Genomic DNA, 22,884 nt, shown 5'->3' with positions numbered 1-22,884 from the left:
ACTGGCATAGCCGTTGGGGATGGAGATCCTGTGGCTCTCTAGATGTTGTTGGATGAGTTCTATCATTCATACCACTGGCAGCCTGGCTGTGGCCAAGCCTCCTCTTTACTCTGGCTTTTGAAGAAGGCGCCAGCAGGCAAGCACTGCACCTGCGAGTGACATGGGAAACGTGGTTTGCCTTTTGATCTGATAAGCACCCACACTGCAGGTGCAGAGCAGGAAAAGTGAGAGGCAGGCTTGGGGTTTTTGCATTTTTCTCCTCCATGTAACTGCTTCCTGCCTCACTGCTTTCCTTTAACCCTCACAGCACCAAGCAGGTAAGGGATGTAGGCTGTACACTGCAGGGACTACAGGTCAGGGTTAAAAACACAAGAACAAAGCTGTTGGGTCAGTTGGGCCATCTAGTCCAGAAGCCTCTTTCCAATCTTGGCTGACCAGATAAAGCCCACAGACAGGGCACAAAGGCAAACAGCCCTTCCCTATGCTTTGTCCTCAGCATTTGGTATCAGGTATAATACCTTTGAGCAACGAAGACCCATTTGGAATAGAATTATCCTCCAGCATTTTGTCCAATTTTTGTTTTATTTTGTTAAAGCCGTCTGGGCTAGAGGTGATCAGAAAATCTTGTGGCAGAAAATTCTACAAGCTAATTATTTATTTAGTTATTTTATTTCTTAAATTTGTACACCGCCCTTCATCCAACGATCTCAGGGCAGTTCACAGCATAAAAACAAAAGATAAAATGCAAAGTGCAAATAAGTACTTGTTTGTTTCTTCTTCTGAATCAACTGCATCTTTTGCCAACCTGGTGCCCTCTAAATATTCTGGACTACAACTCTCATCAACTCCAGCCGGAACGGCTGGGGCTGTTTTGCAGGGGGTTGGAAGATGACCCTTTGGGTCCCTTCCAGCTCTATAGTTTCATGACTGGTGAAGCCTGATCTCCTGCCTATGAAGTCCTGCTGTCAGTGCCAGCATTGGGGGTTGGGGGTTGGGGGGGAGGCTTTAGGCAAGACACCCTCAGCAGGTCCCATCCATCAGCCTATCCTTCTTGCCATTGTTGCTAGCTGTTGCTGCTCCTCTCCCTCACCACTTCTTGCCAGGTGCAGCCACTGAGCAAGCAGGTCCAGTGGTTAGCTCCTCCCCCCAGCTGTTGTTTGTTAGCAAGAGTGAGGGGCAAGTGAACAGGAGGTTGCAATGGAGAAGACCAAGTCCAGTGGGCTGAGTCTTCTCAATGGTGCCCCTGCTCAGATATGAGCCCTTGGCAGGTGCCCAAGCTTTGATGCTGGCCCTGCCTGTTGTTTGCAATGAGAAACGTTCCTCTCTGTCGACTTTCTGCCCACCATTTATGATTTTGGAGATCTGTATCACCTCTACCCACTGGCCTGCTTCTTCTTTTCTTCCCAGACTGGGAGATTTGCCAGGGATGCTGTGAGGCAGAAGGGCCTGGCAACGCAATCCTAGGCACGTTTGCTTAGAAGAAGGTCCCACTAACATCAGGGAAATTTGCCCCTCAGCAAGTAGGTTCAGCATTGCAGCCTTCCTATGTCTATGACCACTGTTTGAGCTTCTGGAATTGGTCAAGTGGCCATCCTAGCCTGAAACCTTCAGATTCCTTCACCTCTCTTTGTGTGGGTGAGCAAGAATTGCCACTATTTTCCTGGCCCTGTTTCAAAACTTTTAATGGCAGCTTGAGACACAGAAATGTAGGAAGCGTGAGAAGCATTTTCCACAACGTAATGGGGTGGCCAGGTTGGTTTCTAGAGCCCACTTTGTGTCTTGTTCCATCAGCCTTAGCCACAACCTGGTGTCATCTGCACCAGCTTCTAACTCATTTCCAGACACATTCAAAGTGCTGGTTCTGACCTTAAAAGCACCAAATGGTTTGGGGACCAGGATGTTTGAAGGTCCCTCTTCCCACTGAATCCTGTCCCCCCATTGTACTCAACATCAGAGCCTCTACTATGCATCCCACCACCATCAGAGGAATGATGGGCTGGGACCCGAGACAGGTTTTTTCTTTTGCGGCACCAAAGTTACAGAACTTCCTCTGCACAGAGGCTTGGTTGGTGAGTTGTGAGGGCTGAATAACTTCTAGTGGTTTCATGTAGATGTTAAACAATATGAAAATGGGGGAAGCTCCCAGAATTTGTGGCCCTCCATATTTTTTGGGGGTGGGGGTGGGGGGTAGGGGGTGGGGCTTCCAGCCCCAGCCAGCATGGCTAATGGTGAGGGATGATTGGAGTTGTAGTCCAACAACATTTAGAGGACTCCAGATACCCCATCCCAGCCATCGGACAGTGGGGGGCAGTCTCCTGGTGACTATGGCTCTGCAGTATCCATCCAACCAACTCCCCAGGTTTCCCTCTCCATCTGCACACAGACACGGTCACCTTGCACATGTCAGTGCACAACTCAGAAAATTTTGTGGGTTGTTTTATTTGTTGGGGGGGCAGTCAAAAAGGCAGCAGCACAGGGAAAGCAGAAGCTGATTAAGAGAGAAAGGAAAGTCATTGAGAAGAAACACACTCGCAGTACTTTTGAAATGGTGGGGTAGAAAAGATACAGATGAGAAGCACTGGGCAAAATAGAGGTGCCAATTAATTGGCGGGGGGGGGAGGGGAGGCACTGAACCAACCAGGCTTGTTCCTGTACCTTTAAACAGCCACTTAAGATGTACAGACATCAGCAGGGGAGCATTGCAGATTTCCCCCTGCTGGTATCTGCTTGCTTAGCTGAGGCTAAATGCCGAGTTGCAGCAACAGGTAGAAAAGTTGGCAACCCTAACTTGAAACTAATGCTTCACAATATGCCATGGGTAAGACTAGCCGTTGTACTATTCACCAGTAGAAATCCAATGAGGGAGATCTAGTGCTCTGCCCTGGCCCATTTCCTAAGGCATACTTAAAAGAAAAAGAAAATTTCTGGAACTCTGGTATGGCCTTTATGAAACACACCCAAGCTCACACTGTGGGAAACCATTTTTCCTTTGGGGTCTGTGGGGTGGGGGTGAGCATGGTTGTAATGCAAGGGTGGAGAGAATGAAGCCATCAGAGCCAAGCTGCCTCTCCCTGCTGAGTCTCTGTTTAGTTTGCAAAAGTCCATCCATTTCCAGCTTAGTGTGATTTCATAGAATTATAGAACTGTAGTGTTGGAAGCCCCCCTTTTAGCATCAGGGTGTGGAGGCTCTGGCTGGCTCTCCCCTAAATCCCTAGGTGGAATCCTAATAAAGTCTCTTTTTATTTTTATTTTTTTAAAGCATCTGTGGACCGTTGTCTATTTCCTGAAGTCTGCTGGGCTTTCCCTATAGGGTGCATTTCTTCCCTCCCCTTTAGCAGCTGTTCCTCATTCAACCCCCCCTTCCTGTTTTGTTGGAATATTTGAATCTCCCCTCCAGGGGCTGCGACAGGAAAGGGGAGCAAACAGCTGCACATGTTCTTTGCAGCCTCCTCCTCATGCCCCTCTTTTTTCCTATTTGGAGCGGCTATAAATAGCTCCAGGCAGATCGAAAAATCATGGATTGTAACTGGGGTTACTAGTCATAAAATGGAGATCAGCTGTTGCTGCCACACATTACAGCTGCTTCGGCTGTTTCGGAGCCAAGCTGTGTTTTGGCAGAGGGTGCCGAGAGGTGCCAGGCAAATGCATTCTTGTGCCCCATAGAGCACATTGTTACAGAAAATAGGAGGGAGGAAAGTAACCAGCGGCAGTAACATCAGCTGCAAACTTCTCAGACATGAAATAAGGCAGTTTACTTCAGTGTAAGCCACCCACACTGAAATCAGCAGGCTATGTTTTATTGATTTGATTTCTGTACCACTGCTTGTCATCTGTGATCCCAGGGTGGTTTACAAATACAGTTGCTTATTTAATTAACAGATTAAAGCCAAACAACAGAGGGGCATTCATCAATTGCAACTGGCCAGAGCAAATCAGCCACACCAAAAACAGGCACACAGTAGAAGGCTGTGCCACTGCGGGGGGGGGGGGGGGAGATGGGATCGTGGCCCCGGGTGCAAAATTCTGAAGGCGTACAACCAGGTGCGTTCACAAAGGCATTGGCTTCCACGTGCTGCCCCAGGGAAGGTGGCAGAGCAGCCCGTTGGGTAGCTGCCGCTGTTACCCAGGCATGTCCTGGCAGACCCTGTCCCCAGTTCCCTGTCTTTCACTGTCTGCTGCCTGCCTGCTGTCGGGGGTTCCAGGCCACACCAAGGTTGGTCCCCTTGCAAAATGGCCACCTGGTCAGTGCTTGCTCACTCTGTGCTTGGCACACCAAGCTCTCCAGATGGCAGCAGGAGCAGCCCAGGCCCACGGTGAGCAGGCACAAATGGAGGGAGGTGGGCAGGGGGTGACCCCAGTCCTCTCCATGGATGTCAGGGGGTTCATTTGCCCAGTGGCGTAGCGTGGGTTGTCAGCACCCGGGGCAAGGCAAGTAATTTGCGCCCCCTAACCCGTGGATTTGCGCCCCCTAACCCGTGGATTTGCACCCCCTAACCCATGGATTTGCCCTAACCCCAGATGTTGCGCCCGGTGCGGCCCGCCCCCCCTGCACCCCCCACGCTACGCCACTGCATTTGCCAAGGGCTGCATTGGCTGGCTGGGCTCTCCACTGTGCGGGGGAGCAGGCGGCACAGCATGTCCCCGCTTGGCTCTGGAGGGAGGGTGGTCTTGTGGCAGCAGCTTGCCTGCCCCAGGTACCTGCAACCCATGCCATGCCACTGTGCCAGTGTCATGGCAGGAAGAAACACTCTGAAGAAAAGTGCATCTCATGAAGTGGACTTGAGTTCATGAGAGCTTATGCTGCAATAACATGTGCTATTCTTTAAGTTGATGTTCATGCATGCAAGTTTTTTCGCAACATCTACAAAATGCCAACTGACAACTCCTCAGTTAACCCTGATAATCCTAATCACCATCATTATCATTTGTAGTTTAACTCCTTAGTTGCTTGATCTCCAAGCATACGCATGGGTGAAAGCATATTATAATATAAACACATTTACATGAAAACATGTCCAGTTCCTAAGACATGCACAAAGCAACCCCCAACAATAGCAGCAAAAGCTTTGTTTTTCTCCAAGTGAGTGGGCCTTTCTTACACATCGGATTTTCCACAGAAATGGTGCATTCTGGATTAAATCATAAAATAGTATGGGGTGTCATTTTGATGAGGACTGTGCCGTGTGGGTATTGTGCAAAAATTGCCATGTATGAGCAGCAATAAACTGCCTTGTAGAAGTATGGTACTTGGGAGACATAGTGGATGCACAGGGGTGGCAGATTGGGCACGCTGCAGGCCCCGCGGTGAGTGCTGCCTGGCATTTTGTCACCCACCTCAGTGGTGACACATGGGGCAGCCCACCCCCACCTCCCCCCTTCCTCCGCCCCTGCTGCCGTAAGTCCTGGGTATTGGCCACAAATACCTTCAAACTTATCTCTACAATTTAATGTCTGACATGTTCAGTGCCTGCTCTGAATGACACTTCTCAGCGCCACAACTGCTTTGGAAGTGTGTGTGTGTGTGTGTGTGTGTGTGTGTGTTAACACTTGCAAAGGCAGCTAAAGGAAGTTCACACATTCCTAGGCATCATATTTGTGTATGGATATTATAATGAAAGCCTGGGAGAGAAGCGGTGGCTTGGGTGCATCGGCTCCGCCTACGCAGGCTCACCACCTCCCTGCTGTAGGGTGGCTGAGTGGGAGGAGGCAGGCAGACTCCGGAGGCCCTGCGGTGTGCCCTGCCCCTATGGACGGCTTGCGCAGCCCCTGGGCATGCAGCCCCGGGTGCCCGAGTGGCTTCCTCCGCCACTGTATGGCGGTCAGCAGGTGGGATTTCAGAACTCGGCAAACCCTTTCGGTCTTTCCCTTGTCTAGCATTGGTTTCTCTGGCTCCACGGACCACTGGCACGTGGCCCACAGAAGGCTGCCCAGAAGGAAAAGTGGCCCTCAGTCTGAAAAAGTCTCCCGCCCCCATCCTTGATGAATCAGTGAGTCCTGATTTTGACCAGAGAAGGGCAAGGAGTTTAGAGGGCACAAATGCTTATTTCTGAAGCCATTTTGCTTCTGGTGAGTTACTGTAGAAGGAAATGAAAAAAGAAGATATTAAAGATGGTCCTTTCTAACAATGGCAGCTAGTTTAGCTTTACGGTGGTTTCTTTTGTTGTCTGTTACACATCCCTTACCTTTTTCCCAGGGTGGAACTCAAAGTACCATACAGAGAATTCCTGACCCTTCCTCACTGACCAGATGCAGCCCTCCCTGCTAAGCTTCAGCAAAGGGGCTGCTTAATATATAATAATACCAGCCCCTGGGACCTATTAGAACTTAACCTGTTGTGTCACAATGCTCTAGTTCTGCATCAACCACCACGTCCACCGCTTCACCTCATTGGCTGCTGAAACATCCCAAGAAGAAAGTTCTAGCAGACACTACGGAAGAGGAGCTGGATGTGTGATGTCATGCTTTGCAGCATCCTCAAGTTTACTCACATGAGTTTGGATTCTAAAAACAGCATCTGTGCTGAGGTTTTGGTGATAGGTAAACTGATTTAAACTTAGTTGGTCAAAGGTAGACAAAAACAAATATTTTAAGTGGTTGACAGCTTAAATCACCAAATCTATCCAAATGAGATAGATTTGCATACTTTTATAAGGTCTTAGAATTGCTTCCTTCCATCCCCTTGGGAAAGAACTTGGTAGAGCAGTGTGTATATCTGTTCTTACCTTCCTGCCAACTCTCTCTCTTAGACTCTAGGAGTGTAACTTTCTTGCCCTTGATTGTTCATCCCCAACAATACTGTGTGAGGTCCAACTGAGACATGGCTCTTTGGCTGAAGATGCCTTGCTCACTGCCTGCCATCTGTAGCCCCTGGTGCCAGAACCCCAAATAAGAACTTCATTTCTGCCAGATTGGGTCAAACTCTTTACCATCTTGCCCTGTCTCCAGTTTCCTGGGACCAGGAACCAACCCCAGATGCAGGTGGAGAAGCCACGTGATGCACTAATCCGCTGTGAATCAATGCGAAGTTTTTCCAGCCACAGGGAGCCTGCTTTGCTTGGCTGCTCCTGTACTCGCTGGCTCCCCTGGAGTTGTTATCATCCCTTTTTTCAGTTACCATAGTGTGTCCAGATGATGTCGCTGCCAAGCCATTGTATTCCAGTGTTTTCCCCACTGCCCTTCCAGCTTTATTTATTTAAAGACCTAGTTTGTGGTGATTGTTCTGGCTTTGAATGCACTTGCAATGCCAGCCTTTCACATGTGAGCTGGTAAAGAGCTATTGCCCTTAGTTGGCCACTGCGAAAACAAAGTGTGAATTTGTAGACAGGACAAGGCCTTTTGGGTGGTAGACTGGTGGCCACTGTTGCAGCTGAGAACATGACTGGTGATGTTTGCTCTGCGTCTATAGATCTATCTCCTTACGAATCTGCCTGTTTTTTGTTGTTTTTGTTGTAAAAAGTCATCTAGGCTAGTGACCTTTCTCACATCTTTTGGTAGAAGAATGACAAGGTAACACTTGTTGGGGTGGGGGGAGGGTAAGTGCATCCTATTGTCTGTCCTGAACCAAACAAAACGCAGTGGCTCTTGATAAGGGAATCTCCCTGGGGTGGAAAGCGATATGCAGCTTCTTCCATGCCGTATTCATGGGGGACGCTCAAAGCTCCATTCATCAGCACAAAGTAGCCTGCGCTGGGGGGCGGAGTGGAAAGGCGGGGGAGGGGGGATTGTGGGCTCCATATTTAGCACTGCAGCTTCTGTTCTGTGCCTGATTGAATAGGCTTTTCTCCAGTGCCCTTTTCCCATGAGAAGATCCAGTGACCTGTCTGGGGTGGGAGAAGGGAATGCCAAAGACCTTGCTCTGTAGTACCAGGCCTCTTCACAAGAGTGGCACCAGAAGTCGCAATGGCTTCTACAGCTAATAGCAATGACTGATAAAAGCAACCCTGTTGGGTCAGAGGTGGGATGCCAGTTACCGGGCAGAAAAGCCATAAGAGAGGACCTTGGCCTTCAAACTGTGCTTGTGGTCTTCCTGCATGCATCAGGGACATCTTCAGGTTTGAGGAAGCCCTTGGCAACATGCCATCATGTGGACCCTCCCTGACATTAGCGGCGGTACCTGGCAGTGGCAAGATTGGACCTAGTTTCAGCTGGCTCCCTTGGACAGCTGCCAGGGCCCCAACACCCCATAGAGCCCGTTACCACAGGCACCTCCCCTGTGCCTGATGATGGCAAAAGCAAGTGGCCATTTTAACTTCCCAAAATTCCTTGGAGCACCTGATTTAGTGTAGGTCTGGGGAAGTGTGGGGACCTAAAATGGTGATCTGAGTAGTCTGGGTTGGTGTCAACATCTGTGACATCCCGGGACAGCTGTCAGTGCTTCAGCAGAGCCTACTAACGCTCACACCAGCCATGCCACACACACACACCCCGCCAATCAATGCACCACGGCAAGTTGCCATTTTACATTTCCCACCATGTTCTAGAGTGCCTGGCACAGCATCCCTTTAGGGCATCATAGGGAATTTAAAATGTTGTTTGGCTGGACACTGCATGGAGGGCACAGCACCCACCTGAGAAGTAGCAGTCCCTGTGGTTAAGTCTGCTGCAAGAGGGACCCACAGGAGGGGGCTTCCATGGAGGAAGCTATGGGCAAAGGGTGGTGATTCCCCATTGGTGGAACTCTCTTCCTAAAGAGGCTTGCCTGGTGCTCAGCCTCCTATCTCCTCAGCAACAGGTAAATACGTTTTTATTTGCCCTGCCCTTTTAACATTTTAATTTCAAATCTGACATTGGATTTCTTTAATTCTACTGACCCCTTTCATATGATTGCAAGAGTAGAGTTTTAGCTATCTTTGTAAGCTGTCCTGGCAGTAGCATAGGGAGGCGGGGCAGTCTGTTTGGCGCCATGGGGGTCTGTAGGGTGGCACGGCAATCCCTAATGTGGCAACTTTGATTTCCTTAAAAAAAAAAAAGCTCAAAAACTTTGATTTCCCAAGAAAAGCTCAATAACTTTGGTCCCTGCCCCTCTGCAGCTATGCAGCTGCTGTGTCCTGGGAGATTTGTTGTAAACTGGAAGGCAGGATACTAAATATTTCTCACTCACAAATGATAGAATAAACAAATTAACTAATTGCAGTATTCATTCTAGTTTCATTTCCTATATTATTTGATATAATGCTGGGTCCTGCAAATGCTTTAAAGCCAGACTGGGGAACCTCCAAACATTTAGAGGTTGCTTGATGCTCATCTTTGTTGTCATCCATCTGTCTCAGGAGTCCATGGAGGAGTGTGCCATTGGGGGTGAAGTCAAGCTGTTGGACGGTTGCAGTGCCTGCTGTGGCTGTAGAGACCAATACGGGAGAGGCATATTTTAATGCAGCTGATGCAGATGAAGGCATCCAATTGTGCTGCTGCAGATGCACCATGGCCTTTCTTCTCTCTGCACTCATCCCAGCGGTCGTTCCTCCTCTGGCTACTGCTATGAATGCACAGCCTGACTGTCTGTCTCCAGGCACTGTGGTCCTCTGCAAGAGATTCCCATATGGCAGCGTTAATGTTGCCAGCCTTCACGCCTTGTTTGCAGCCATCTTTATAATGCAGAGTTGGTCTGCCTGAAGCCAGCTCCCTGTAGAACATGTCCTTTGGGGTCTTGCCATCTTCCATTCTGTGGACATGACCAAGCCAGTGTAGATGTTGCAGAGGAAGGAGTCTGAACATGCTGGGATCACCTGCTGACCATTAGCCATGCTGGCTTGGGAGTTGGAATCCAACAACATCTGGAAGACCCATTTTCTTCATCCTTATTTTAACCCTCCCTCTTTCTCTCCCCCTCTCCCTCTCTCTCACACACATGCACATAATATACTTTTTCTTATTATTATTTGTAGCTGGTGCTGATTTCAATAAGTATAATCCTATAGACAAGGCAGGCATCTGGTCTAGATAGTTCCACTAACAGATGTCATATAAGTGAATATAATGCCAGCTATATTCTGGCTTAAACTGGAATTTATTTTTAAGTTATTCAGAAGGCAGTAACATCATGTTTTCCTCATCTATTAAATCCAGGAATACACGTAGTCTAGCTTCCACACAGCCCTTCCAAATCACCAGCTTATTCCCAACACACATTATTGGGTCATCACAAATATTCCGAAACAAATGTGCAAGAGGACCAAATGTTTGCATTGCATGATGAGATCTGCCAATCTTGTCTGCCTGCAGAGATTGTACATGGTAAACTGTTGTTGTTGCTGTGTTTTAGATACCACTGCTGACAATTCCATTAAACTCTTTGTATATGACGTTTCTAACTGAATCCATCCTAGAGCCCAAAATTATGTTGCTTTAACAGAGGCTTCCCCAACCTGGTGCCTCCAGATCTAGTTGGGATACAACACATACCTTCCCTGGCCATATTTGTCAGGGCTGATGGGAGCTGAAGTCCGACCATTTCTGCAAGGCTCCAGGCTGGAGATGGTTTCTTCAATGGTCACATCTGCACCATACCTATGACACACGCAGTGTGCATTTAAAGCATGTGAATCCCAGAAACTATAACTTACCCCTCACAGAGATACAATTGCCACCAGCCTTAACAAACTATAGTTCCCAGGATTATTTGGGGGAAGCCACTGTGTGCTTTAAATGGGCATTGAATGTGCTTTAAATGGCTGTGTAGGCTCAGTGATAAGAAATGCCAAGCCATAGACACATAAATTAGGAAGCCCTTTGGGGCTGGCTGCTGTAGCAGAGAGAGCAGTATCAGATCTTCTTTAGTCCTCAAATCTCTTTACAAAAATCCTGGGGAATTGTATTTTGGCGAGAGTGGGTACTGAAAATTCTCTGTTATTGATGTCTCACAGAACTGCAGTTCCCAGAATTATCTGGGAAATGGGATTGGCTGAAGCAGTTCAAGTTTGTTGTGCGTAGAGAAGCCAAAGAACACAAAGGTAGTTTGTTTTTGTAGAGGCAAAAAGAATTCCAAAATATCACCTGCATGTTTTTACTAAACCTTATTCTGTAAGAATGTAGGATGTGAAGAGTGTTGTCCTCTACCAATCTTAAAAGATGTATGCAAAAAGCACAGTTGTGAAAACGCCACGTCACACCCAGGCTTAGTTAAGATATTATTATTTCAGCCAGAAGTCGCAGGAACTCAGTTCTGGCCCCTCTCAGGTGGACGCCATTGCCACTATAAGAGTGAAAGGGTTCATGCTGAGTTCTGGCACCGTTTCCCCCCTAGAAAAATAGCACTGATCGCTGTTGTTGTTATTATTACTACAACTAATAATAATAACATGGCACTTGTTATCCAAAGATCTCCAAGCGAAAACACATTTAAAAACAAAACATACATTATGCCACCAGAAAGAATACAAAACACCCCACAAATACACAAACACACAAAATAATCATTTCTACTCTGCACCTAAATTCAGAAGAGTTCACCCAGGGACAGAGAAGCTGTTGACAAAAATCGCTCTGAGATTTTGAAGTTTGGTGGTGGGGACCTGCCTGGACCACAAACGTGTCCTTTGCACAAGTTTGGACTGGGCAGGGGTCCGTCTTGATGGGTTGTGCCACTTGGGAATCCTTTTTTCTTTCTCCTTCAACATATGTGCATGTGTTTTATTAGCTATAAACTCTCTCGGATTCCACGTACCACATTGGTAACATTACGGTAACACATTGCTAACTTTTGACTCACAAGATCTTGGAAGGATGGAAGTCGGGGAGAGAGAGAGAAAGAGAGACAGGAGGAGGGTGTGTCTGAAAAATGCTGTTCAGATTCTAATGCTCTCTTTCTCTTTCTCATTCCCCACGTCGCGGTACTTAAAGGCACTATACCTCATTTTATTATTTTCACATTATTTTTTTTAGAAAGCGGAGTGGACTGTTGCATTGTTGTTCTCTGCCTTGTGTGTGACATGGTGCTTTTGAGAGTACATCTGCTGCCAAGGGAGGGGACCACAGCAGCTTGGCTAACTTTTTTCTCTTCTGCAGGATCTCTCTCTCTCTCTCTCTCTGCCTCTTTTTCTCGCCAACCCCTTGTTCCCAGGGTAGAGTTGGCTGGCTGGTCTTTCTGAGTCTGATAAAGCATTTCCTTCCATTGTCATTCTATACGGCCTCTGGGCCTTTCTTTTTCCCAGCCCCTCCCCTTCTGCCTGCCTGCCCCTCTCTCCCTCTCTCTCTCTCATTCTCTGTGAACCTCGGTAAATCTTGTGGTTTAAGAAAACTGCCTCCTTCTTAAAAAGGAAGAGAGAGAGAGAGAGGGAGAAGTTATCTTCGAACGATGAGACGTTGCCTTCGAGGATTTTACTGAAAGCTCCCTGGATGCATGGACTCCACAGGGGTGAGTCGTTGCAGCTCACACAGGTTGCTTTATTTGCCTAAGAGAAGAAAATGGGAACAGGCAGCCTTGCGGGTAGCTGGCTGCTCTTGATGTTTTCTGTGCGTCTTGTCTTGTGACTTCCTACTTTCTCACATTAGGCAGACAGATGCACTCAAAGGGTTGGTGGTGGAAACCACTAGCTGGTAAGCATGGCCTGACACTGTGCTGCCCCTTGAACGTGGTGGGAGAGAAAGAACTCTGTGGCCTGGCTCCTGTGACAGGCCTGGCCATGCCATAGCTGCCTTCCGACGCATGCCTTCGCAGCCAGACTCTGGATTTATGGATGTACATTCTTAAAACAAGTCAGCAGCGATTTCAGTCCCCCGAATGGATAAAATGGGCAATGCACAGAATTGTCTAAGTTGTATTAACTGTTTGTTCAGCTAGCTTTTCTAGTCAGCATTGTCTGTTGTGGTAAATTGGCAGAGTTCTGAGTTACACAGAATGCTACTATTGGGAAGCATGGAAATAGAGTTAAATGCTTGGTGTTGTAACTGTTCCTTGAAGCACTGAATGCATTGCCCATTCTACCTGACTGAAAAGAAAGAGTTGCATGTGAAACGGTCCACGCCTTTAGGGTGAGTCTGGCAAATCTGTGGCCCTCCAGATGGTGCTGGACTACAACTTGCTGGGACTGATGGGAGTTGAAGGTTTCCCGCCTCTGCTTTAGTGAGCCAGCCTCTTTTGTGCTTTACCCCTCTTTCAGTGGCACCCCAGCCTGCACAGGCAATGTGCTGCTGTTTTCCTCCTGGCCTTCTCTTCTTGCCCATCCTGAGTATGAGCTGGAATGCTGTTGCAATGAGGATATCCTTCTGGAGACAAGGTGCAATCCTATCTAGAATTTTAAAGGGGATGATAACAAGGAAGGGAACTTTCAGGAGAGATCTTCAGGCTGGATGAAGGCAGGAAGTTAATAACTTTTAAGTATGATCAATATGTAGCCTGGCCCTGGGCGCCCCCATGACAGGCACAGAGGCAGCTGAGGTGCAGCAGCGGGTGGGTTTGTCTAATGGGCAGGTGGATGGAGGCAGCGGGTGAGGAGCCTGTTGGAGGCAGGCTCTGTTTGCCCTCCACATGGGCTCCACACATGCCCCTGGCACATGCCCCTAACCCAGCTGCCTACTCCATTGGGGGGCCGCAATACTTGCCCCACCACAGGCACTAGCAAACTACCCTGCGCCACTGGCAGTAAGTCCAGCTAGGGTTGCAATCTATCCATTGAGTTCAAGGGGGCTTACTCACAAGAAACTGGGTGTACAATTGCCGCCTAATAGATCCAGAGCAGATCACTTTTTCCTCAGTGATGTGCTGTTTGCTCACTTTTGTTACCAGCTTCCTTCAAGAGCTTCTCATAGTTATTTGTTGCAATTGGCATGCATTGGGTTCAGGGTGTGATGTTTGGTGCAAGGGTTTCAGATAGTGAGGCAAAAGCAGCAAAGCAGGGAGACTGAGGAAGCACAAGGAGTTTTGTGAGTGGAACGAATTCTTAGGTTGCTTAGAAGCATGACTGTGTGAAAAAAAAGAAGGAAAGGCATACATATTTACATTTCTGAGAGCGAGAGAGGAAGCATGGTTTGATGAGAACAATAAAGTTGCATCTGCACTGGCCAATTTAGCCAATTCTGCTCTGGACTGGGCATTTGTGAGTTGTACTAAAATAGACACACAGGTTAGGCCCCCGCAGAATGGAGGCAGGCAAATGTTGTCCCCATCTTCAAAAAAAAAGGGGGGGGGGGAGAAGACCCAGGTAACTACTGACATCGATACTAGGGAAGAACAGAGGGGGCTCTGAATCTGAATTCCATTTCTGAACATTTGAAAATGTTGTTCAAAAAATGGGTTTTTTAAATTTTTTTTAAATCAAATATTGTTGGTTAATAAAATATTCAACAACACTTTAGAAATCCAGTACTTTATATCTTTTACTTTTGAAAATATTTTAGTATTTTATATTTTTTAAAAAATAAAATATTGTAGATTAACATGGAAAATCTATTATATATTCAGTTGAAAAACTCTCAGTGATCACAGCAGCATGAATGTTCAAAAGTACCAAGATGGAAATGAGAATTAGGTGAACATAAATGGTTGTTTATTTGTTCCTAAAACTGATTGAAGCGTTGCTTGAGAATTTCCCCCCATTTATTCCAGTCCTCCTAAATGTGCAAGCACTGCACTGGGTGAATGCAGAAGAGCTGGTAGCAAGTGGCAATTTACTCCCGCGTGCATGCAGCCACTCAGGGCCTCTCACTTTCTGATGCAGTCATCATGATTTAGGCTCACAGTAATACCAGGGCAGTTATTCCTGATCCCACTTTCAATACTGTTTGTGCACATGTTCCACATCTTCCTGCTGAAATCCTCTCTCTCTTTTATATCCCAAATGTTCCAGGTTTATTTTTCTGCCCACTTTTGTTGTGCTATAGCACAAGAGTGTCCCTCTAGATGACAATAATGCTGCAACATTGGGAAAGCATCTCTGAGCAGCTAATAAAGCAGAACAATGTGTCCAGTACGGATCCTTTGCTGATGCAGTGCGATTGCATCAGTGGCGTGTTGTAGCAAAAAACACCAGTCTGGAGAGGCACACCTGCTCAGAGTGGGCAGAGCAGCAATGGTAAATGTTGCCCTTTTGTCGTTCCTACACACATTCACGCACCCCTCTCTATGACATGTCCAGGCAAGCAGGATATTATTATTGGAGATCAATGACACATTCCAACCAGGCAAAAACTTTCCACGATGGTGTGAGGCAGGGCCAGTAGCAGGTGGAGCTGGAAAGACGGTGTGGTCTTGACAGAGTCCTGAGGGCCAGATAGAGGGACTTGGAGGGGTGCATGTGGCCTCAGCCCAGAGGTTCCTTATCCCTATCCTACTGCATGGAATAGGTTTTCTTGCAGCTTGACTTTTTTTATAAATGCTGTTTGAAGTCCAGTCCTATCTATATCTATATGTTCTCAGAAGCCTCACTCTGCAGTGCAGTCCTGCACAACTCACTCAGAAGCGCATCCCATTGCATTCAATAGGACTTGCTTCTAAATAAACCTTAAGTTGCAATCATGTTAATTTCCCTGTAGGGAACGTTTGACTAGAATCACACTGCTAAACTCATCAAACTGTACATGGGACTGTGACCTAAATCATGGCTGACTCTTCATATTGCTTCATTTCTAGTTTTCTCAGGCTAAAGATTGTCTTGTGACTTGTGAGATACCCTGCAACCTGGGGGCAATGAGGCAAGAAGCCTGTGGCAACCAGTCGCTTTCCCTGCTAATGGAAAGGCCATAGCTCAGTGGTAGACCACGCTCATTTTCTCCTGCTCTGGAGGGTAGGACCAATGGCTTCAAGTAACAAGAAAGGAGATTCCAGCTAACCATCAGAAATAACTTTCTGACAGTAAGAGCTGTTTGACAGTGGAATGGACTCCCTCAAGAGGTGGTGTACTCTCTTTCCCTGGAGGTTCTTAAGCAGATGTTGGATGGCCATCTGTTATGGATGAATCTCTAGTTGAGATTCCTGCTTGCAGGGGGTTGGACTAGATGACCCTTCCAGCTCCAGAGTCCCATGATTCTATGATTCTCTCTGCTTTGCATTCAGGAGCAGCCAAGTTCAGTCTCTGGCATCTACAGGTAGGGCTGGGACTGTCCCTTGTCTGAAACCCTGGAGAGCCTGTGCCAGTTGGTGAAGACACTCTGGCAGCTTCCTGTGTCCCCTAGGCGTCAACGGCAGCATGGGGTTTTTTGTTTTTGCTGCGGCAGGAACCTGAGCAGCTTTTCCTGCAGTCCTGGCAAATTCTTTGGGGATTGACATCCTAGAAAGGAAACTGGACAAAGGGAGGAGGATGTTTACTTCTTTCTTTGTGGTGCATTTCCTGGTGGGCTCCCTGGCTTGATCTTGCTTTGTCCTTGAAGGAGGAGATCTGAGGCCCAGTTAAGAGGAAAGCAGCCCTTAGCAGGAGAAAGAAAGCCATAGACAGAAGGCTACACATGAGACAGTGGGGTGGGGTGGGGTGGGGGCACTACCTGGCTGGTCCATTCTTATATAGCCCGTCGTTGTAGTGGATGGCTAGCTGAGAGGCAAATGTTGCATTACTCAAGGCATCTGGAGCTCATTGTTCAGGTCTGTATGCTCATAACAAAGGAATAGATCAGGGTTGGGGAACCTAAATGTGGCCCTCTGGAACTCTTTATCAGGCCCTTGGCACTCTCCCTAGGCTACACACCCTCCTCAGCCACATACCCTTACCAACCTTTCTTTACACCCTCATCGAGTGCTGTGTCTTTGTACTCCATACCTGTCAAATGTCCCTATTTCCCCAGGACATTCATGGGATTACAGAAGCCATCCCAGCTTCTGATTTCATCCAAGAATGCCCTGTTTTCTCCGCTCCAGCACTGCCACTGCCAAGCGGAGGAGGAGGAGGTGGTGGAGCCAACACTTACGCTTAGCAGAGGAACTTTTGTAAAGCAGAACCCTTGTGTGCAGGGTGAGATGGGGCATTTTCCCACCAGAGCGGACATGTGCAACGCTCATGCCGGCCCCTCTCTGCCGCTGCCAAAGCCACCACTGCTGTTGTGGTGGTTTGAGGTGCAGTGCAAGTGGAGGAAGCAAGCGAAGAGGGAAGAGAGTGAGCAGCTGCCAGGTAGGGGCTAAAGCAGGGTAGGCAGCCAGCTGATTCACGCATCTTTGGGTGTCGTGCTCCTGCCCAAGCCAGCCGGCACACCAGCTGACACTTGTCCCATTTTCTGCTGGAAAACATTGGAGGGTATGGCACTCTGATAATGCCTCTTGCTTGCCTGCCTTGGGGATAGAAAGGGGGGGTGAGTTTGTGTGGCTCTACTGCAGATACTGCAGGCTACGGGCAGGTCTGCATCATACAGTGGTGCCTCGCAAGACGAAATTAATTCGTTCTGTGAATTTTTTCGTCTAGCGAATTTTTCGTCTTGCGAAGCACGAAATCCCATAGGAATGCATTGAAAATCAATTAATACGTTCCTATGGTCAAAAAAAGTCCAAACAAAGCCAAATTTGGTACAACAAGAGTTTATTAAGTGCTCTTTAAAGTCACACATACTGTAAAGAGCATTTCAAAATTCAAACCCAGAATTTTTTTAAAAAAACAGTAGAGTGGCCCAATGGTCACAGAAAATCATAAAAATGCAGGAAAAAAACACACAAGCTTCCAGATTCTTGCAAACCCCTCCCCAACTGTTCCCCCAGCCACCTAGCACACAGAAATTCAAATCCAGAATTTTTTTAAAAAAACAGCAGAGTGGCCCAATGGTCACAGAAAATCATAAAAATGCAGAAAAAAAAACACACAAGCTTCCAGATTCTTGCAAACCCCTCCCCAAATGGCTGCAAAAGAAGTTTTGGAAAAGCTTCAAAAATCACCAAAGTCTTTAAAAACCTCAAAAAAGGCTACTATGTACACTGCGTTCTATGAGTTGCTCCTCGAAGTCAAGTCGCAACTGTATTAACGGTGTTAAGAAAAAGGAAACAAAATTGCAAGACGTTTTCGTCTTGCGAAGCAAGCCCATAGGGAAATTCATCTTGCGAAGCAGCTCATAAAACGGAAAACCCTTTCGTCTAGCGAGTTTTCCGTCTTGCGAGGCATTCGTCTTGCGGGGCACCACTGTACATGTAAAGTATCTTGGGATGTGTAGTTCCCGCCTCAAAGCTGCAATTTCCAGCATCCCTGGCGAAGTACAGCTCTGGGGAAAACCATGCACTTTAAATTTGGGTTGAGTGTGCTTTCAATATATGTGTTGTTCTGTCCTCCAACTCCTATCATCCCTGACCTGGCTGGAGGCTGATGGAAATTGAAGTCCCTCAACATCTGGAGTGCCACAGCTGCAGGGCCACACGCCCCCCTCCTTAAAGCCTCTCCATGATTCCACTGAGAAGAACGATGTCAACATGAGATGCCACGGTGGTGATGCATTGCTTTATTTTATTTTATTAAGAAGATTTATAAAGAGCTTGCTCAGAAATATCTCCAAGTGGTCAACATATTTAATTATATATAAAGCAGGAGTAAAATAGACACAAACCAATTAAAAACAAATGTACATAAAATCATGTTAAAGAAAAAGGTGAAGTTAATAAATATCTAAAACAGATGTCTTAGGTGGATAGCTTTCAGCTATGTCTTGATCACCCTACTGTTTTCTGTATACTTCCTGTGTTTTCCTGACTAGGAAAACCTGTGGGTTCTCCAGATGTAGTTGGAATACAATTCCCATCATCCCTGACCATTGGCCATGCTGTAAAACATCTGGAGGGCATCAGGTTGGTGAAGGCTGTGTTAATTTTTTGTGGTTTTCTTTTCAGTTTAGTAGGGCTGCCATACATCCAGATTTTCCTGGACATTACCAGGATTTCAAAGGCATAAATGACGCCCGGGGTGGGAATTTCTGAAATGTGGCACTTTATCCTGGATCTTAGGCAAGTCAATCGGATAATTGTGTTGGTGTTTTGGCATTTTTGTAAAAAAAAACCTCAACAGCTTTCAGGGTGTCCTGGTTTTTTTAGACATGTTTTTAACCAACTACGAATTCTGACTTTTAAACAAATTTGGCAGTTAGGCCATAGGCACTCAGCTGAGTTGGGTTTGTTTTCTGGTCAGTTGACGATCCAAGCTGAGAAGCAGACTGCAAACATGCAAAATAAATTAGATTAAAAAGGAAGAGGAGGAGGAGGAAGAGTTGTTAAACTGAATTTACTGTTTTCACAATCATGGCCCTAAACTTGTGCGAAGAAATGTGTCGCATGTCCAAGGGATCACACAGAATTTTCCAAGACTTCTAGGTAAAAACTCACTCATTCTCGTGGTTCTTTGGAGCACCCCCTTGAAGCAAAAACAACGAAGAGTCATGACACCTTCCAGACTGCCAGATTTATCATGGTGTAGTAAAGTGTCATGGACTTAATGCACCAGTGGAGTCCAGTCCACAAAAACAACTTATGCCACAATAAATCTATCTTAAAGGTGCCACAAGACTCCTGGTCACTTTTACAGCAACAAGATAACAAGGCTGCCCCTCTGGAAGTGGTTACCCCTTGGAAGTATCCTGCTCTTTAATCTTCTCTCCTATCTCAGCTCCTGCAGCTGCTTGATTGTTTCTGTTGCTCCTCTCTGAACTTCTGCCAGTTTATTTGCCTCTTGATAAAACAGTGCCCAGAGCTAAATATTTATTGCAACCAAGCACTGACATAGAGCAATTTTCCCCCTCCCCTCTGATTACTCAGAATAAAAATGGAGTCCTTTGAGAGCCTTGTGAAGTGGGGAGCATCACAATATTTGTTGTTTAAAATGGAAGCAGAGATATAACTCCCTCTGATTTCAGCAAGAATGATTCTTCATTGAAAAATAAGTGTAGAATAGCAGTAATTGGGTTCTGCAGAACCGGGGGGGGGGGGGTGTCACATCTAGCATCACAACTTGAGCAAGAGCCATCTTGAATCCGAGTGTTTGTGGAAGGGATGGTCTGACCTTCTTTAGGTAAGAATTGTTAAGTATAATTGATATAATTTGCACAGAAATGAAAATATATGTGCATTAATGATGGCCTAAAATTGAAAATGGCTAAAGGTATATTGCAGAAGGTTTAATGTGGGTTTTCCATGGGGCTCTATTAAAGCCAAGGAGAACAAAGCTCCTCAATGGGTTAATGAATACCTGTGGATTGTTTTCTGCTACTCTAAACTTTTGTAATCTTAGATCATGTGATGAAGGTATTGAGTTGCAAGTCTGTATTTTGAAGGGAGTTGCCTTTGAGTCTTTGTCTCCCAAACTTCATGGAGTGAGGATGTAAATGAAGAGAGAGTAAATAGACTAAGGCAGTGAAAGCTGGAATGCAGATTGTGGGGAGAGAGGGACCTTTGTTTATAGGGCTGTCTGGATTATTTCATATTTTCTAAGATACTGAGCCTGTGCACAAGATTTTGTATGGGTAATTTTGGATGTATCATTTGATGTTCCTGTTTTATTTTGAAGAGTCTGCTAATAAAATTTGAGTAATATTTTCATCGGTCTCATTGTCAGTTGTTGGTTTTGTTTTGTTTTTTAAAAAATATTTTTCCAAAGTTTTAATACATACAAATTTTGATTACCTTCATCTATCTGGTGTGTCTTTACTCCACCCCCCTCCCATCTCTCCATGGTTTCCCAATTCCTCCTTGTCCTGCTGCATATCATTCTTTGCCACCCTCTTTCACTCAGCTTAGTATCTAATTGTTTATTACTGCTGCTCACAGTTCAGGTCCTACTGGTAAATTTATCTGACTGTTACACTTCTTCGAATACTCTACAAAGGGTTTCCATTCCTCCCTTAACAGTGCCTCCTCTTGGTCCCTGCTTGTAATTCATGTACTAGTAACAGGGTCTTCTTATTTTAAAGTCAACAAATGCAAAAGTAGTCTCACGTGAACCTGTTTGCTAAGGGTGAGTATTTTGTTATCCCTGGCTATAACCTAACACCTTGCCTCGTGTCCCTCTGTGTTGCCTGCTACAGAAAGAGTTGTGGCAATGTGCAGTGGCAGCAAGGCATTTGGGAAGACCATGCCCCACTCCCTTTTCAGAGTGGCCCTCTGGCAAAACTAGTTGCTGACCAAGGTGCTGGTTATTTGGGTAGCTCAAAGAGGAAAATATTTTGTGATGTGGGTGTAAACCTATATACACACTTACCTGGGGCTTACTTCTGAGTTGGCGTGTATGTTGATCTGTTAGTGTGTTGTTTGCTTAGCAGTGAGACTTTGCTATGTTAACAAAGATGGGTAATGTCCAGATCTGGAAACATAATCAGAGAATTGTAGAATTGGAAGGCACGCCAAGGGTCATCTAGTCCAACCCCCTGCAATGCAAGAATCACAGCTAAAGATCCCCTTGGCTGATTAGCAGTCTATGTCCTTTTCAGTGTGTTTGGGGAGGGGTGTTATGGGTCTGTTTTGTTTTGTTCTTGTTTATATTATACATTTTGTGTTTTTATTTTGTATTTTAATGCTGTGAATCACCCTGAGACCTTCAGATGAAGGGCAGTATACAAATTTAATTAAAAAATAAAATTAAATAAATTGCTTGATTGATGGCCACCCAACCTTTGTTTGAAAACCACCAATGAATCATAGAATTATATAATGTTTTAGTTTCTTTTAAAGCTCAGAAAATAATTCTGAATTCCAGACAGTTCCCTCTTTCCCCAGGCTGGCTGGTTGGACTACATCTTCAGCCACTGCATCACAGCAATGGTGCTCAATTTTTGCATGGGCAAATATGGAAGCCCACTTGACCCAATTTGTGGGCATTTTGAGTGAGTTCATGCAGAGGGCAGAGAGTCAGAGGGTTGCTTCATAGATGTTTAGCTATTAGTTGCCACAGTTTCCCAAGTATGAAGTAACTAGGTATTCATCTGGCATGTGATGTTAGATAAGAGTGTCAGCCACGAGTGGGAAAGGAGTAGGACCCTGCTTGCATATATTACTTTTATGAAGGGGGAAAACAACCATTTTCAAAAGCGTGGTCCCTTCATATCTGGTTGAATGTGCATGCATTTTTGTTTTCAGGTTATCACCACCCAAGTGCCAATAGTCATGTATGAAAACAGCTCTTAAATTCAAGCATGGCAAAGGAAAAAGTTAGTGGTAAAACAGGCATACAAGAAAATATTTTGCAAAATGTAGTGGAAAGAGCTGAGAAAGATCAGATTCACTGATGACTTTGTAAAGTGTTTCCAAAGCAGTTTTGAAAAAACCAGCAACGAAAACACAACATTGCCTAGGAATTAGAACCTTGGTTTAGAGTCATGATAAGATGTTTCAGTCATATGTTTTCAGAAAACTAAGTTTACAGACAGGTAGATCTTCAGTGAATGACAGATATTAGCATTTCTGTCCCTCTTATTTTTTACATGCATGATCCCCAGTTTAACCTAAGAATGGGGATCTTTTGTTTCATACAATCATAATAGGATTGTGTAGCTAATATGATATGTATTGATTGATAAAACAGTACTGACATAAAAGTGTTAAAGCCCAAAGGCTTTAATGCAAAGCCTCCTCTTTGCATGTAGCAGAATGAGATGGCAGAATCTTGAGGGGGCCAAGTGGGCTGTACCACTTCAGACTTCAAGACAGGGATTACCATTTTGGAATGCTCCTTCACATTAATAAGAAAAAATCCCTGCATGTTTTTTTAAAACAAAAAACCAAGAACAATAGCTTTGGAGAGAGGTGCTCTAGCTGAGCTTGCTACGTTAGTTTTCTACCCTGAGACCTTCAGCCTGAGACCTTCAGATGAAGGGCAGTATACAAATTTAATTAAAAAATAAAATTAAATAAATTGCTTGATTGAAGGCCACCCCACCATTGGAAAGCAGTAGTCTGAAAGTATTACATTCTGTCATCCACCTCAGTCATCTGCCATGTTATTACCACTTTTTCTGCTCCAAATATAGCTTAGACCAGTGCTTTTTTTCTGGGGGGACACAGGGGTA

The 22,884-nt window shown here is 45.9% G+C and overlaps 2 protein-coding genes across 9 annotated transcripts in view; one reads left to right on the top strand and one right to left on the bottom strand.

Annotated features, from left to right (window-relative positions):
• Positions 1-6,326, bottom strand: part of LOC310756135 (histone H2A type 2-C-like) — a 39,395-nt gene extending 33,069 nt beyond the window's left edge. For all 5 annotated transcript variants that reach the window (XR_014544708.1, XR_014544709.1, XR_014544710.1 and 2 more), the window contains exons 1-2: positions 6,183-6,326; positions 5,620-6,074 (exon numbers count right to left, since the gene is read on the bottom strand). The gene's annotated coding sequence lies outside the window, so the exon portion shown is untranslated. The remainder of the gene's footprint in view (positions 1-5,619; positions 6,075-6,182) is intronic.
• A 5,394-nt stretch (positions 6,327-11,720) lies between these two features.
• HDAC7 (histone deacetylase 7) overlaps positions 11,721-22,884 on the top strand; it is a 174,192-nt gene continuing 163,028 nt past the window's right edge. Inside the window, exons 1-2 of one of the 4 annotated variants that reach the window (XM_083599750.1) lie at positions 11,724-12,352; positions 14,784-15,008. Coding sequence is in view for 2 of the 4 variants with exons in the window: in XM_083599748.1 (XP_083455874.1) it covers positions 12,334-12,352 (19 nt within the window). In the remaining 2 variants the exon portion in view is untranslated. Of the gene's footprint in view, positions 12,353-14,783; positions 15,009-22,884 lie in introns of all 4 variants that reach the window. The other 3 variants (XM_083599749.1, XM_083599748.1, XM_083599747.1) reach the window with 3 other exon arrangements.

The sequence above is a fragment of the Podarcis filfolensis genome, assembly GCF_964270895.1.
Source record: "Podarcis filfolensis genome assembly, chromosome: 2".
Lineage (NCBI taxonomy): Eukaryota > Metazoa > Chordata > Lepidosauria > Squamata > Lacertidae > Podarcis > Podarcis filfolensis.
This window is presented reverse-complemented; position numbering and strand designations above follow the sequence as displayed.